Here is a 15488-nt window from a genome sequence, read left to right on the forward strand (position 1 = left end):
GGGCACTCCACGTATCTAGTGCTGCACTTTGATATAGTTGTGGTGGGACTTCCTAATAATGCAACTCAATAGTGTTGAACCTAGATTATCCTGTTAGTTTGCTTTGTAAAGTGTCTCCCTGTTCTCCAAACTCTGTACGGTATTTGTATTTTATGACATTACACAAGACAGACTGTGGATGTAGTCACTTGACACTGACCCCTCCTAACATGCTGCAAACATCCTAGAGAACTGTCCTCTCCCAGCAGAACACGCCAGTGCCTGTCAACACGTCAAGCAAAGCCAGCTACAATTCCACAACCTAAATTTTTGATTCAGAAATCAAAGTCTGGTAACAAAAACAATGGTCACATAGTTTTTCCAAGTTCAGGAAGTAAAAAAAAAAGGAATAATTAATTATTTAATCTTTGTGGGGCTGGCTTTGCATGGTTACGTGCAACACATACACACCAACACTAGTTCTCATACACACATACACACTTTGATGCATGCTTTTTCTCTACATATCTCTATACACGCTTAACTTGTAAGCTCACAAGTGTTGAAGTCTGTGTCTTTTCTGACAACTGAATGTTGGGACAGTCTTCATTGCTTGAAGTGTTAATAGTGAACTCTTTTGCTTTTCTCTCTTATTCCACTATAACTGCCTGGCGATATGTTACAGGTACTTGTTACTAATATGAACCAATAAAAGAAACCACTTTGAAAGACAAGAACCAGACTTGACTTTTGAATTCTTCCTTTTATTATTATTTTCTTAAAATGGAATGTGTCAGAAGTGCTTATGGCTTGTTAGGATGATTGGTGTTTTTCACATAATTAGACAAAATGTCATGTCATCTACATTAAAAAAGACCAGACGTGCATCACATGCCACAGATAGTGAGAATTACAGGTTATGTTTTTGTAGTAAACACTTTATGAAACTGTAAAAATACACTGATAAAACTAAAATAAGGCGTTGCTAATGAAGGCTAACATGCTGTTAGTTATCCTGTTCAATCTTTTCCAGCTAAATTGGAATTTGGAACACAGAGATTGAGACACTGATTTTTATTTTTATTTTTTTATCTCAGGTGAAGTTATTATGAATGAGCTTTTGAAATGAAGGCAAAATGAGGAGAGTGGCAACCTGGATTAGCACTCGCATTTTTGGCTGATCATGTGATTGTATCCAAATATTGGGTAATGTCGCCCTTTTTTCGACAGATCAAATTTTTCCACTGCAGTTGTACCGTAGTTATTTTAAAGCTATATGTACAGGTTTCTAAGTATGCAGTGAAAAAAGTCACATAAACTGTCTAACTGAACTTGAGACTTAAGTGATTGTTTACATTTGAGTTCAGTGAAACCCAAAATATTTTTGGTTTTCATTTGATCAAGAACTTTTTATACATTTTTTAATGCATCCCTTTAGTGTCTCACATAATGTGCAATTACACATTTTTGATGTAGAAGTGAATATATTGAATTGTAACAGGTATTTTACTTTCTGTTGTGAAAATTGAATTGTAATAAAAAAAAGTATGACTTCTCAATATTTGACATCTAACATAATATTTACATAGACACTGTTCTATTGTATGTGTTGTGGTGTTATGATCCAGCGAGCATTTAAAAAAATTCAGGCTTTTTTTTCAGACTATTACATATAGTCTAGGACCAGCTCTACTCACACAGGCCTTTAGCTACTTTGCAATTAAAGTGATTTAAAAATTCAAGTGATTTTACAACAGTTAAGGACAAATTGGTGTGTGGGGATGGCAATAAAACAGAAAATCACATGTTGGGGATGTGGGATCGGAGATGTGGATGACACGTATGGGGCAATTTAAGGAATGTAGAAATACAAAATGAAAAGTAAACTATTGTTATACAAAATACAGAAAGGCAGCTTCAAGGTCATTTAACACAAGTGGCGGTGTTTGTAGGTGGGGAGTAGGTGAGGTGTCACAATGCCTGTACAGTATATAAGGGGAGGGATCTGGTGGTATATAAAAAGGAGTCCACTTTAATAATGTTTCTTCTTTGTTGAAGCACTAGTCTATGGCACAGCTGAATGTAACAATGTTTCTCATCTGGAGAGAAGTATGAAGGAGCATGCATTGTGATTTGTTCAATCACTCCAGCTGACTGCAGTCATTTGTAACATGTTGGTTGCAGCCTTTTGCAGTCATGTGAGTAACAGCCCTGAGACAAATGCTAGCATGTCATCGTAGAAAAAGAAAGACACGGCAGTAACAACTTCAATGAGCTGAGAGGGAAGTCCTTTTTCATTTTTCTCAATAAATACAATGATTAAAAATTAAATAATGAGCAGATGTGGTTCGATGAGGACACTGGCTTGTTTTTAATACTTACTTTTACTTAAAACACATTGTGAGGAGCTCATTTTACTTTGCTAAAAAAGGTATTCAGGAATGTAACGATATACAGTATATAAAATAAAAAAATGTCTTTGTAAAGCTTCCATTGCATTGTCAACACTGTTATCCACAGTATTTTTTACAGATTGGGCTAAAACGTGCATTAAAGTGTTTGTGTCTGTGTTTGTCTTTTTAAACATGTGAGGACCAACCCTTGGCTGACGACCCAGGCTGTGAGGGCCATTATCTTTGCAAGGAAGTTTTGGCCATTCCTCCAAAATACAAGACTTTAATAGCACTCACTTGGTCTGTGGGTGTGTGTGTGTGTGTGTGTGTGCGCGCGCATGTGTGTGCAAGTACGTGTCAGACTACAGTGTGTACTGGAGTGCCTGTGGCGTGTGTTGGGGAGGGAGAGTGTTCAGAGGACGAGGACAATGAGTGGGAGGTGGCCTCTTTCTGCAGCTCTTCCACCCTCCTCTGGAGCTCTGCTCTGAGGACTAACAGCTCCTTCAGGGTCTGGTGCACCGGCACCTGCAACACATCACACACTCCATCATTAAAGGAATAGTTCAACTTTTTTTATTTTAGCTTGTTGTCTCACTCCCAGGTTCAAGACAAGGCGACACAAACCATTCCTTTAACTGGGCATGCATTTTAAAGACGAAATGGGAAAGATTGATCATTGCTTATTAGCTAGCTAGGTAGAGAAGTATTAGCCTCACTGCGCCGCCAGTTTGTCTTATGGGAAAATAACGTTGTTTTATCCTGCTGTTAGTAGACATAGAGAACAGACACTTTTATCACTGTGGGAATGCAGTGTTTGCGGTCACAACTAGGCATGACAAACATCAGCTGATGTGTATAGGAGTGTGTGTGTTGTTTAGTAAGAAAACAGATGGAAAAAAGTTGGAAGACCGAAAAACTCAGTAGTTCTCCTTCTTGTTCGTACCATTAGTGAATGTGTGTCCACATATTGGTTCAATTAAACTTTTATTCAAAAGTAAAGCTCACGTCATGCGTCTTGTGTGAACAAGGCCTTACTCCACCACTCCGCACCACTGCGTTAGCCAGTGGCCCCAACCCCCAACCCCCAACCCCCGATTCACCAACCACACAGCAAGCATACCTGCGGCCTCATGCGTGGGTTCCAGCGGGCGTAGTAGGTGCTCCACAGATCCAAATGTCTGGAGGAAACCATCGGATACAGAACATGGTGCTCATAGTCCACGTAGAAGGGGTTGGTGAAGTCTTCTGGCTGACTGTTGGGGGAAAAACATTGAAGAGTCAGATACTCACTCACTCACTCACTCACTCACTCACTTACTCACTCACTCATGTAGTAAATATCTCACCTGTTAATGTAGGACCACAGGGAGATGGTCTTGGTCTGCACCTCCTATGCAGGACACAAAGAAGAGTTCAGTTTCACACGACTCTTCCACCACCAGCATTTCCCTTGTTAACAGTAGAATGGTTACGTACCTTGGCTGTCCTCTCCTGTTCACTGTTATAGAGGAATGTACCAAACAGACAGCTGTAGAGGTGGTCCAGCACCGTGATCAGGAATAGCTCGTTGAACTCAAAGGCTGCTGGGAACTGTAGTCAGAAGAGTGGAGGCTTCTACATGTGAATGTCTCAAATCAAGTTGGCTTTACTGTCAATTTAGGCAATACAATGTGCCAGACATACAGAGGAATTGAAAATATATTTCTCTCCGACCCACATTGCAATAAGTACAGAAGGATAAAAAGAAAGATAAGTCATACAGTACATACATTCTTAATTGTGCAAAAGTAAGGCAAAGCCAAACAGTAAAAAGTAAAGATAATAAATTATAATATGTGTAATATACAGTAAACTAAAGAAATTGAAAATATACACTATAGGGGCATAACAGTGTGCAGACTAATCATAAATAGATACATGTAAAAAGCACTGATTCTTCTATGAAGTCTACTATGGAGACCATGTACACATCATGAGTAGGCTCATTGTGATTGGCTGAGTGTGTGTGTTTTGTATCGTGTGCTGCTTTAATGGAAATGAGCGAAAGATCAGGCCTGGTCTAAATCTTAAGTGGGATTATGACAAATGATTACAAATATGAGAATGGAGACCGACCTGTCGAGTCATCTGCCACACACAGTCGATGAACTGGACAAAGAGAGGCGAGCGCTCCGAGTTAGCGTGGTTCTCATCACCGTGACCCACGCGCTACAACACACAATACAAAAGGTTTCAATAGACAGGCAGGAATGCACTATGTCATGGTTCTACATCAAGACAACTTGAAGCACATAACAGTGGCACATGACATGTCATAATAACTCTGTTCCTTACAGCAGCAAACTTGTGTCCAAAACTAATCCACTCCTTCTCCACCAGAACCTGGAGAGAAAAGCATACACACATACAGTTCATTTGAGTGTTGGAACTACAGAGGTAGACTGCAGTCTATAGTTGACACTGTAATGTATTGTGTCACCTGGAACCCTCTGAGCGTGCGGTAGTGACTGTCCAGCATCAGCATGGCCAGAGAGGTGAGCTGAGCCGTCCTGTCCCAGCCGTCACTGCAGTGAACCACCACCGACGTCTTGCCCGACTCCAGCTTATCAGCTATTTTTGCTGCTCCCGCTAGTAACAGCTACACAGAGTATGGACAGGACAATGTGTCAATGATTCATCCTTTGCAGTTAATAGTAAAGGGGAGGCATTCTATACATCTTGAGGTCATACTAAAACTAGGGCTGTCAGCGTGAACGCGTTCATTGTGGTTAGATTAAGAGCAGGGATCCTATCAACTTATTTTTTCTATTACAATAATGTATGTATTTCTATGCATTTTTATTTTATTTAGCATGTTGTTGTTTTTTTGTATTGTCATCAAAGGTTGTAAGTGTATCTCTTGGCTGTATTAATAATAGAAAAAAAAAAAAAAAAAAACGTTCCATTACACAGATACGACAATGACCCTTTTTTATGTGTTGTTTGTGAATGAGATTTACCCGTATGTACTCCAGCCAGTGTGTCTGGTCGATGGCAGAGTGCCAGTGGGCTTCATCAATGGTGGGATACACCACGTCCTTCATCTTCCTCAGAGACTCTCTTATCACGTGGATGTTGGGGATTTCCAGGAAGTTCAGCTCTGCGTTGGGGTAGAACGTCTCACTTTCGTAGCCTCCCTCCTTTGCCTGCATGTGTGAGAGCCATCGCATTTTGAGGAATTGAAAGGTGAAAAGAGAACCAAATCAGTCCACATGGAATATGAAGGTAAGGAGATCTTTCTAGTTGCTTCGAATTGTCGGGGATTTGAATTTGAATTAAAGTTTTGAATTAAGTAGTTTTCCGCTGAATTACCCATACAGTGCAATGTGATGTATCAAGAGCACCCACGATCGCACACAGCAACTTGTATCTCTGTTTTTGACATTTTTTACATTTTGATTGAAATATGTGGAATATCGCAATTTATCGCGATATATCTTAATATGCATCGTATGACAATGTACCGTGATAAATCATTTTCTGACCCATGTATCGCAAAGTCCATGCCAATACCCAAACCTAGCGTGTACGCATGGTGTACACGCTAGGCTGTGTCAACGTGGAATATGAAAGTGGGGAGATCTTTCTGAAACATGTCTGTGCTGTATTGTACCTTGTTGGTGACTGCTACGCTGCTCTGCCGGGCGTCAAAGATGCTGAGCTTGTGTGACTGTGCGTTGGCGTCCATGATGATTTGGAGGAAGCGTTCGTCCTCTTTACAGCGACTGTCCTTGGGCCCGACTAACGGCTGGCTGCAGCGCACGATGGAGGCCTGGGTCTCTGGGTGAATCCAGGACAAGACCTGGAGGAAGAGCAGCACCAAGTCAGGACCAGGAGGAGAGACAGAAAACACAGCAGAGAGACACACTGATGCACTGTTGAGCTTGTTATTTCTCCAGGGAAATGTTGACTACAAAAGTAAAAATAACACCAGACTGACGACCGGTGTCATGAACTCAATTCTTAAGAAAGGTGGATTCTGGAGAATGCTTGTTGTCAAAATCACTTTTGGTCAAAATCAGTGAACATCTCCTCACGATCCACTACCTGTCTGTACTGTGTGTGTGCTGAAAAAAAATCTAGTATTAATACACAGCCTAAGCTCCTTAAAGGGGTATGTTGCCACCTGCGGTGGGTACCTTTCTTTGCATACAGCCTAGGCTGTGTATTAACTTAAGATTTTTTTTCAGCGCACACACAGTACAGACAGGTAGCGGACCTTGAGGAGATACGTATTCACTGATTTTGTCAACAAGCGTTCAATAGAATTGTTGACTCCACCTCTAAATGAGTTATCAAAAACCAACTTCCAAAAGCAATGATCCTAGACTAGACTAGTCTCAAATGCCTGAAGCTGGTAGAGCTTAAATGAAATAGCTTTCCGTCAGTTCCATAGAAGTCTCACAGACATACAGCATCACAGTAGTCATGTCACGTGAGTCCTCAGTGTGTGTTTGTCAGACTGACCGGTATGCGGTGCTTGGCCCTGAACACAGCCACTCTCTTGATGTCATCATCTGTGATGTTGGTGGGGATGACCAGGGTGGAGGGGTAAGTGTCACACAGCTCATAGCTGCTGTTTATCTTACTGATGGTCCAGCTCTCGTTGGGGAGGCCCTGACAACAAACAATAAGAGACTGTGTTGTGGGAAAATGTGAAGCATATTCCATACAATATTACTATTTGCAATTGATGGGATATTGTAATAAAAACAGTATCTCTATCTTCCTCCGTGTGTCTCAATTTTGTTTGCTAGCTGTCTCATCTCCCGTATAAACAGATACCCGCCCTGTGTGTATCAATATTTTTGCTTATGAGTACGACGATGGAGAATGAGTCGGCATAGGCTATGCACATCTGTGGCAGTGCAGCGCTGTCTGTTGTGGGAGACGGACAGTCGTCATTTAGTCTGCTTGTTTTTTTGAGAAAATTTGGCGCTAGTTCCTAATTTTATTTCATGTAGAAACCTGGCTGAGTTGAGGAGACAGAAGTTACGAGAGACGGAGAGCGAAGAGAGAGAGAGAGAGAGAGAGAGAGAGAGAGAGAGAGAGAGAGAGAGAGAGAGAGAGAGAAAACAAACTGTAGTAGGCTATACAGCTGTTTATAAACAGGCATAAAAGTGTCATATGAGTATGCGATTAATTTAAATTCATTAATCACAGAGCCTGTAATTAATTAGATTATTTTTTTAATCGCTTGACAGCCCTAGTTTATACTAATATAGACAAATAGGTTGGTCATTATTGGTTGCTTTACTCATCTGGTTGTATTGGAGTATTACCTGGCGTCTGTACTCTGCTGTTGGGTCGTAAACCTTCCAGCCGTCCACAGGAAACTGCTCATCGTACAGGAAGGCAAACAGGGGCTGCCAGGGGATAAAAACTGTTAACATTCAGTCACAACAACACTGTAAAACAATGATGTGTTTATGGCTACATGCAGTTTACACACTGTAGTCGACTTTATGGAAATAAAAAAACAAAACAAGTACTTTAGAGAAGATTTCTTCTAAATAAATAGAAATGGTATTTAGCCATTTGAATGAGACCTACCACTAGGCTGTGGGACAGGGGGAAGGCGTGTTTGGCCAGCACCTCCTCCAATACGTCTGGATGGTTCTCCTCTGTCTTGTAGGCAAACCTGGGGCTCCTCATGTCCTGATGCAACCACAGCAGATCAACACTGAATTACTAATATAATACGATGTCATGTATTAAGACTCAGACCGTATACTTGTACTTTAGCCGTTTCTACATTTTTTAGTGAACTATGCGGAATATCACAATATATTTCAACATGCATCGTATCGCAATGTATCGTGATGTATCATATCGTGACCAATGTATTGTGAAGCTTATCATATCTTTAAGTCCTTGCCAGTAACTAGCCCTAGCGCGTACGCATGGTGAGTGTGTGTTTCTGCATGTGCTTAGTGTGTGTGTGTGTGTGTGTGTGTGTGTGTGTGTGTGTGTATGGTACGTACCTTGCAAACCAGCTCCAGTCCTTTGGTGTTCTCTCCCTGGTTGGGGACACTGATGGTCTCCAGTCTGCTGATGACTCCCAGGTTCACATCCAGGACAAACGGAGACTCCTGAAATATGCATGAAGAGACATTAAAAACACAGAAACACACACACACACACACACACACACACACACACACAGCTGAGAAACAGTAGGAATCCTGTGATTGTGAATGGAAGGCATTTAAAGTTGTGCAGGTACCCTTTCCGCAGTGGAGAAGTACAGCTTGTAGTCTGTGATAGTCAGGGTTCCGTTCACCAGACCGCTGAACGGACAGATGTACATCACATCCTTGACTGTACCCACACACACACACACACATACACACACACACACACACACACACACACACACACACACACACACACACACACACACACACACACACACACACACACACACACACACACACACACACACACACACACACACACACACACACACACACACACACACACACACACACACACACACACACACACACACACACACACACACACACACACACACACACTCACACACACACACACACACACACACACACTTGCTTAGTTGTCAGTTAAGAAACAGTACATTCATTTTTTTTTAAGTTAAGAAATGATGTATACTGTCAACATCATAATAGACATTATGATTATGGACACAGGTGAGAGACAGAGAGACACATACCTGTCGTCTGGATGGTCTCCCCTGGTAACAGAGGGACCTGGTTTTGCAACATTCTGACCGGCGCCCCGTACCTCAGAGCAGGAAGGTTCTGTAAAGAAAACGGAGCAGACAGTCAAACAAACAGCTAACAGTACACAACTACATACTAAATCAATGGCTGTTCCCTGGCCCTTTCCAGTGATCTTTAAAAAGGGTTTTCCCCTCTGGAGTTGTATGCATGTAGATGGATGCATGTGACATACACTACTTAAGCTCCCTGTAAACCATTCCTCAACACCATGCACTGGCTAGCAGCTAGCCACTCAAATCCAATTCTAGACACTGGTGCTTGCCTATAGTGCTGTGAATGGCTCAGGCCCATCGCACAAGACAGACAAAACAAGACACAATCACACCCCTACGCTCTGCAACTGCCAATCAGCTAATCAATGGTGGTGCACAGTCACTTTGATATCAGGATGTCAGAAAATTGATGGATCTTTTGTCATCTGTTCGGACCACAGACCTTGGCCCATTCCAAAAAATACTAAATACCTCTACCTTTATATGTCATTGTTTAGAAGTGCAGCAATGTAAGCAGTTAGAAGATTTTTGATAATGTTGATGTACTGGCACGATTCTTGCATTTTTTCTTTTTTTTTTTAAATGGTAAGTTGAGAACATTCTTACCATTAAAAAAATTATAATAAAAAAAATAAATTGTTATTAGATGTCTCATGCTTTTCCAGGTCTGACTGGAGGCAAAAGACACACAACCCGACAGCTCATATTGTATTATAGGTACAGAAAGGATGTTACTTAACTGTATAACATCACCCAGGGCAGCTGTGGCTACTATCGTAGTTTACTACCACCGCCGCCGGTATGGCTGTGTGTGAATGAATGGAACCTGGAACCCTGTAGAGTGCCTAGATAAGCGCTATATACAGTAAGTCCAATCCATTATTATTATGTTTCCCATAATAAAATTCAACAGCTTCTAACTTGTACATCATATTCATATTTAGGTGTTATTTGCTGCAAGTCTTCAGCACAGCAGCAGTGAAGGAATTTAAGACAGACGGGTAGTATGAGGCATGCAGGCCAGGATGGAGTGAGTAGGGAAAGAAGAAAGAGAGGGAGAAACTTGCCGAAGCATTGGAAGTATTCTCAGAATCACTGTCTCCGTCTTGTGAGTCTTGCTGCAGAGGTGAGAGCCAGCAGCGAAGAAAGTAAGAAGAAAGAAATAGAAGTTATGCAGTAAAAAGACATTATGCTGTTTATAATGGTCACTCCACCCACTCTCCACTGTGCAACACATGGTCAAACCCATGTTCAGACACTGAGGTTTGACAAACACTCAAATGGTCAGGTCAATACAGCCTCTGTGAAAAGAGTGAAGGAGTAAAGGACAAAGAAAGCCAGAGAGAGAGAGAGAAAAGGAAGAATAAAAAGAAGGAGAAGAAATATGGCTAACTCTTTCCTGTCTTGAGTTTATTTGATAGTTAACCTTCACCCTCAAACATCCCTGACAAAAAAAAAAACATCCATAAATTAGCTACAAAACTAAATCCTGTTCACATGACATGAAATGACATATTTAATAGGTAAAAGACACTGTAAGTAACCTATTACTGTTGATTGTTCACCTTCCCCTATTCATCACATCTTCTATGGAAACATTGGACTTTAAAAGTGGAGTCAGCCATTCTGGAAAAGCTTACTGTTAGAATCACTTTTTTTTTGTCAAAATCAGTGAATATCTCCTCATGATCGGCGGCTGCCTGTACATTTGTGAGCGCTGAAAATATATCCAGTGTTAAAACATACCATAGGCACTGAAAACGGGCACGTAGCTAACTACGGTGGATCCTTTGTTTACAGAGCCTAGGTTGTGTGTTTTTTCAGCTCACACACAGTACGGACATGCTGTAGGCTTGAGACAAACATCAACATTGACATACACGTCCACAACGCCAACCAAGCCCTCTATGGAGACCCAATGTCCATGAAGGCTGCTCTCAGGACACCAACCTTCAGCCCAGTGTCAGCTAAACAAAGGAGTTGATTGTGGACTACAGGAAATGACACGCAAAAGGACACGCCCCCATCAACATTAATGGTACTGGTCAGCAGCTGGGTTCCTCAGGGTTCTGCAACATGGCAGTAGTACTGTATGTGTCTATGTACTTCAAATCCTGTAATTACAGTTCATGTTATCACTTAAGTAGCACCAGTCTACCACAGTAGTATTCTATTATATCATATTCTACATTATTAAAGGTCATGGTCAGGGATCCTGGAGAATTCTTGTTGTCAAAATCACTGTTTCTCAAAATCTGTGAATATCTCCTCACAATTCGCTTACTGTCAGTCCTCTGTGTGCACTGAAAAAGAAATCCAGTGTTAATACACAGCCTAGGCTCTGTAGACGCCGGGTATATGAACAAAATCACCCACTGTAGCTAGCAACACGTCTGTTTACAGCTGTGTTCGAACACTGTATTGTTATGTCAGCGCACACACACAGTATGTACCGGTAGTGGATCGTGAAGAGATATTCACTGACTTTGACAAAAATTTATTTTGTCAACAAGCATTCTCCAGAATCACTGACTCCACCTTTAATTCTGTTTCATGTTATACTTCATTCCTGTATTTTGTAAAACATTGTTGAGGAGAACCTGAAACCAAGGATGTCTCTGCCAATGTTGTTGTGTATATGACAAATGAAAGAACTGTTGAGCTCTTTTAAACCTTTTCTTGGTGTTATGTGTCTGAAATGTATTGTATTGATAAGCTAGTAAGACTACAACTCTTACCCTGCGATCCAGCCTTTTGGATACCTAGAGGTTAAACACACCAAGTACACACACACACACACACACACACACACACACACACACACACACACACACACACATATATATAAAAAATGTTCAATTGACAACTACATTCACCGTCTGATATAGTTTAGCTTTAGCTCATAACTTAAAGTTACTTCAACATCCTTCTTATTGTTTTTGTTGAAAACGTCTCTACAAGTACAATGTAACCATTGTGTATTTGATTACATGGGTGAAGGTAAAAACAACACAAAAGCCCAAAGCGTCTGCAATAAGAGAAATGCACTGGCACTGACCGGCGACACTGCAACTTCAAAGCTGATACAAATATCCGATTAAACGCAATTACTGAAACCTGCTATTCTATGAGAAGAGAGCTGCAGAACAACTAAGCACTTATATTTGTATATGCCCATTCAAAAACAAGCATGAGACATACCAATGCATTCAACATACGCGCTATGTAACTGCCCTTCAAGCAGAACACAGACCCTAAATCAAGCAGTAATTCTACTGTAGAATAACTGTAAAGTTTGCACTTAGATTGCTCAAACCTTACAAAGCAAGCTACTGCTGACAGACAGAAGCATAAGAGAAACTGCACAGCAACTCATCACAGTAGCTTATCTTAACAAGAACCATAGCTGGCAAGCAGACAACACACATAGCTCTGCCCGTAAAGTAAAGTGCCTACAGTATATAGCACATGAGCATACACTTTGCCATCTCTGCCAAGCCTTACCATGAAATCTGGTGTTCTCCCAGCCTATGATTTACAAAACACACACTGATGAGAAACACTGCCACCATGGTAAGTGTGTGTGTGTGTGTAATAATGACATTTTAGGGTTAAGACTTGCTTTAAGGTAATTGGTAGATTGAGGTTAAAGTTAAGTTTAGAGTTAGGGTTAGGCAAGCAGTATTTATGGTAAGGACAAGTCTTCAGGAAATTAATCTATATCATTTCATAGGAAGTGATGAAAACACAACCCGTGTGTGTGTGTGTGTGTGTGTGTGTGTGTTAGTTACCTTGTTTTCCCTGTGGACAATTTCCGGAGCTCCAGAGATCTGACTGTTGATGGTGGCTGCGATCAGCTGTTTACACCACTCTACATGAGAACCTGTTGGACTGAACACAGAGAAACAAGTGAAAAGCTGACCTGCTGCTCACATGCCTGTAGTATTAAGACCTCCTTCTTTTTTTCACGTCATGTTGGATAAGTTAAAAACTTTAAAAAATGCCATTAACATGAGTATCCAGACCCTTTGGTATGACACTTTATTTTAGCTCATACGCCTCCCATTTGTCTTGATCTTCGTACAGCTTGATTGGAGTCCACCTTCGGAGACACACCTGTCTAAATAAGGTCCCACAGCTAACGATGCATATCAGAGCATATTTGCATGACAGAGTCTGAGCGGATCTGCTGAGAATAATGGCAGAAAGTTATCCCCAAAGCTTGTCAGGTCATAAACAAGAAGACTTGAGGCTGACATAGGAGCCTCAAAGTATGAGCTACATTTTTATATTATTGTGCTAATTTAGTCTTAAGTCTTATGGGATTTACAAAGGTTTAAAAAAATACTAATAATGACTGTTTTCATTATCGATGGAGTATGACTTTAGTCAGTGTACCGAGTTATTGCCAATTTAAAATGACGCTAGGCTTTAACAGGAAGCTTCACCAGTAGGTAATAACACAGGAAATTGTATGGAAATATCTTGTTAACTATGTCATAATAGAAATATTATTCTAATAAGAGAATACATAATTGAATAATTGAACACAGATCGTTACGACTAATTCAGAATAATATTTATCAATGTGGATAATAATACATTGGATGTAAATTGACACCCAGCACTGTAAACAGTGAAGTTAGCGATAGCGTCACCTATTACTACTACAATACATTAGAATGGAGGATACTAGCCTGCGTTAGCATTAAGCTAGCTGTTGGAGCCCCTTTTCGTGATAGTTAAGCTAGGTGTCTGTAACCCCAACATTAAACCATAGTGCTTAGTTCACCATAGACAGTCTTCTCCTTGTTGTCAGAAAGCTAGTATTGGGTTGTAAAGCACCTAGCCTATTCACCATTAGCTACTGTGCTGTCACTACAAACTCCAGTCAAAATCTGGCACTCTTTTATAGCCTTTAATCAATGCTAAATAGTCTCAAACCAGTTTTTAAACGTTACAATATGTGCTTTATGTACGCCGAATTGAAGATAGGCTTATTTTGATTAAGAAAACATTACGTGTAACATTTTAATGGGAGTGACATATTTCGTAAAAGCGAGACAGCCGTCAATGGCTGACACACATCCTTCTGTAAATTCATGGAGCACAGCGCTCACCTTTCGGGGTTTTCACTGGCGGCTTGTCCGCAGTTCGCTGCGCCCCAGGTCTTTCTGTTCGGCCCTGCTCCGTCCGCCGCTCCGGCACCTCCTCCGGCCCGTCTCTCCATCCGACACACAGCCGCTTCCTTTTCTGGGTCAGTGGGGCGGGGGCGGACGATTAAAGAACGATTTCCTCTGATATGAGGATGCAGATGCGATAAAATAGGTTCCGATGTACAGTATATGGTCCCAATGCCCACCTCAGTGCGCACCTATTCTGTTCTGTTCGGTAAACGGGCCCGTCTGTGAAACGTGTTTACAGTCTGTCTGTCTGTCTGTCTGTCAGATTGTGGTTTCCTCTGGTTTGGTTATTTGTGCTTCCTGCTGATGGTTTCTCTCTCGCAGCATCTGTTCCGTAGCTCCGCCCACTTACTGAGACGCACGCGAGGTTGCAACTGTCAAACATAGCACAGCATTCATCATCATACCATGCAATGAAAAACCCTCTATCAGTGGCGATTCTAGGGGTGGGGGGGGGAGGGATCTTACTGGCCACCCCAGGTGGCATTTGATGTGCCTGTGCACCATTGCATTTCCCCTCCTTCAGTTCCTTAAATCCAGAAAAAGCTATTGCAACCATTGTATGTTAATATATTGAATACTGTAAAGTTAAAACATGGCTTCATTTAGCTGTGATATTGCTGAACAAAAGTTGTCTTAACAGCACACTGTTGCCCTGAGGAAATGGACAAAACATTTTTTTTAGTAAATAAATTGTGTTTATAAATGTTCTATAAAACAAAATTAGTCTTTGAACAGTCACATACATTATTTACATACTCGTGAATAGTATTTTATTTTTACTATAAGTGTATCTAAATTGAAAGACATTTAGAAGTGATCAATGTTAAGCACTTTGTCCTATGCGGCTTCGGTTCAAGAAATGATGACTGAACTGAGACAAAATTCCAGACCAACTTGTGCCCCTATGTACAGGACATTTTGTACATATATAAATTAATGGGCAGGTGTGAAAAAAGTGGCAAAAAAACAAGACTTATAATGAAAGACTGTTGATATAGATTTTAGCTGAGCAAATGCAAGTTATAATACATAAAATGCATTTCCATATCTTGGAGCTACCATGACAAAATGTGAAAACATGAAAGATTTTACACCTGAAAATGCTTTGAGCAAAGATAAATTCACATCCACATG

The 15488-nt window shown here is 41.0% G+C and overlaps 1 protein-coding gene across 3 annotated transcripts; it reads right to left on the bottom strand.

Moving 5' to 3' along the window:
* Positions 1-1865: 1865 nt before the first annotated feature.
* Positions 1866-14651, bottom strand: mtmr1a (myotubularin related protein 1a). 3 transcript variants are annotated; one of them, XM_080051622.1, is made up of 19 exons: positions 14289-14651; positions 12960-13059; positions 12673-12696; positions 11907-11930; positions 9106-9193; positions 8638-8732; positions 8396-8503; positions 7965-8069; positions 7694-7777; positions 6879-7028; positions 6025-6213; positions 5372-5557; positions 4852-5010; positions 4707-4754; positions 4488-4580; positions 3849-3962; positions 3719-3762; positions 3493-3625; positions 1866-2897 (listed from the first exon to the last, which is right to left on the bottom strand). In XM_080051622.1, exons 1-19 carry the CDS (start codon positions 14396-14398, stop codon positions 2730-2732), a joined length of 2022 nt encoding a protein of 673 aa, XP_079907748.1. In that variant the 5' UTR covers positions 14399-14651; the 3' UTR covers positions 1866-2729. The 3 variants fall into 3 exon arrangements, with proteins under 3 accessions (XP_079907748.1, XP_079907749.1, XP_079907750.1); XM_080051623.1 differs by lacking the exons at positions 11907-11930; positions 12673-12696; XM_080051624.1 differs by lacking the exons at positions 11907-11930; positions 12673-12696; positions 12960-13059; positions 14289-14651 and adding an exon at positions 9909-9973.
* Positions 14652-15488: the final 837 nt, after the last annotated feature.

Source organism: Ammodytes marinus (genome assembly GCF_949987685.1).
Source record: "Ammodytes marinus genome assembly, chromosome: 23".
Taxonomy (NCBI): domain Eukaryota; kingdom Metazoa; phylum Chordata; class Actinopteri; order Uranoscopiformes; family Ammodytidae; genus Ammodytes; species Ammodytes marinus.

Bases quoted from the DNA above. Each gene is read 5' to 3' on its own strand.
- mtmr1a (XM_080051622.1), bottom strand. From the start codon at position 14,398: ATGGAGAGACGGGCCGGAGGAGGTGCCGGAGCGGCGGACGGAGCAGGG. The intron at 7,029-7,693 runs GTAATACTCCAA...GTTTGTTGTCAG, and splicing joins CAGCAGAGTACAGACGCCAG to GGCCTCCCCAACGAGAGCTG. The intron at 3,963-4,487 runs GTCGGTCTCCAT...TTCTGACTACAG, and splicing joins TGTGGCAGATGACTCGACAG to TTCCCAGCAGCCTTTGAGTT.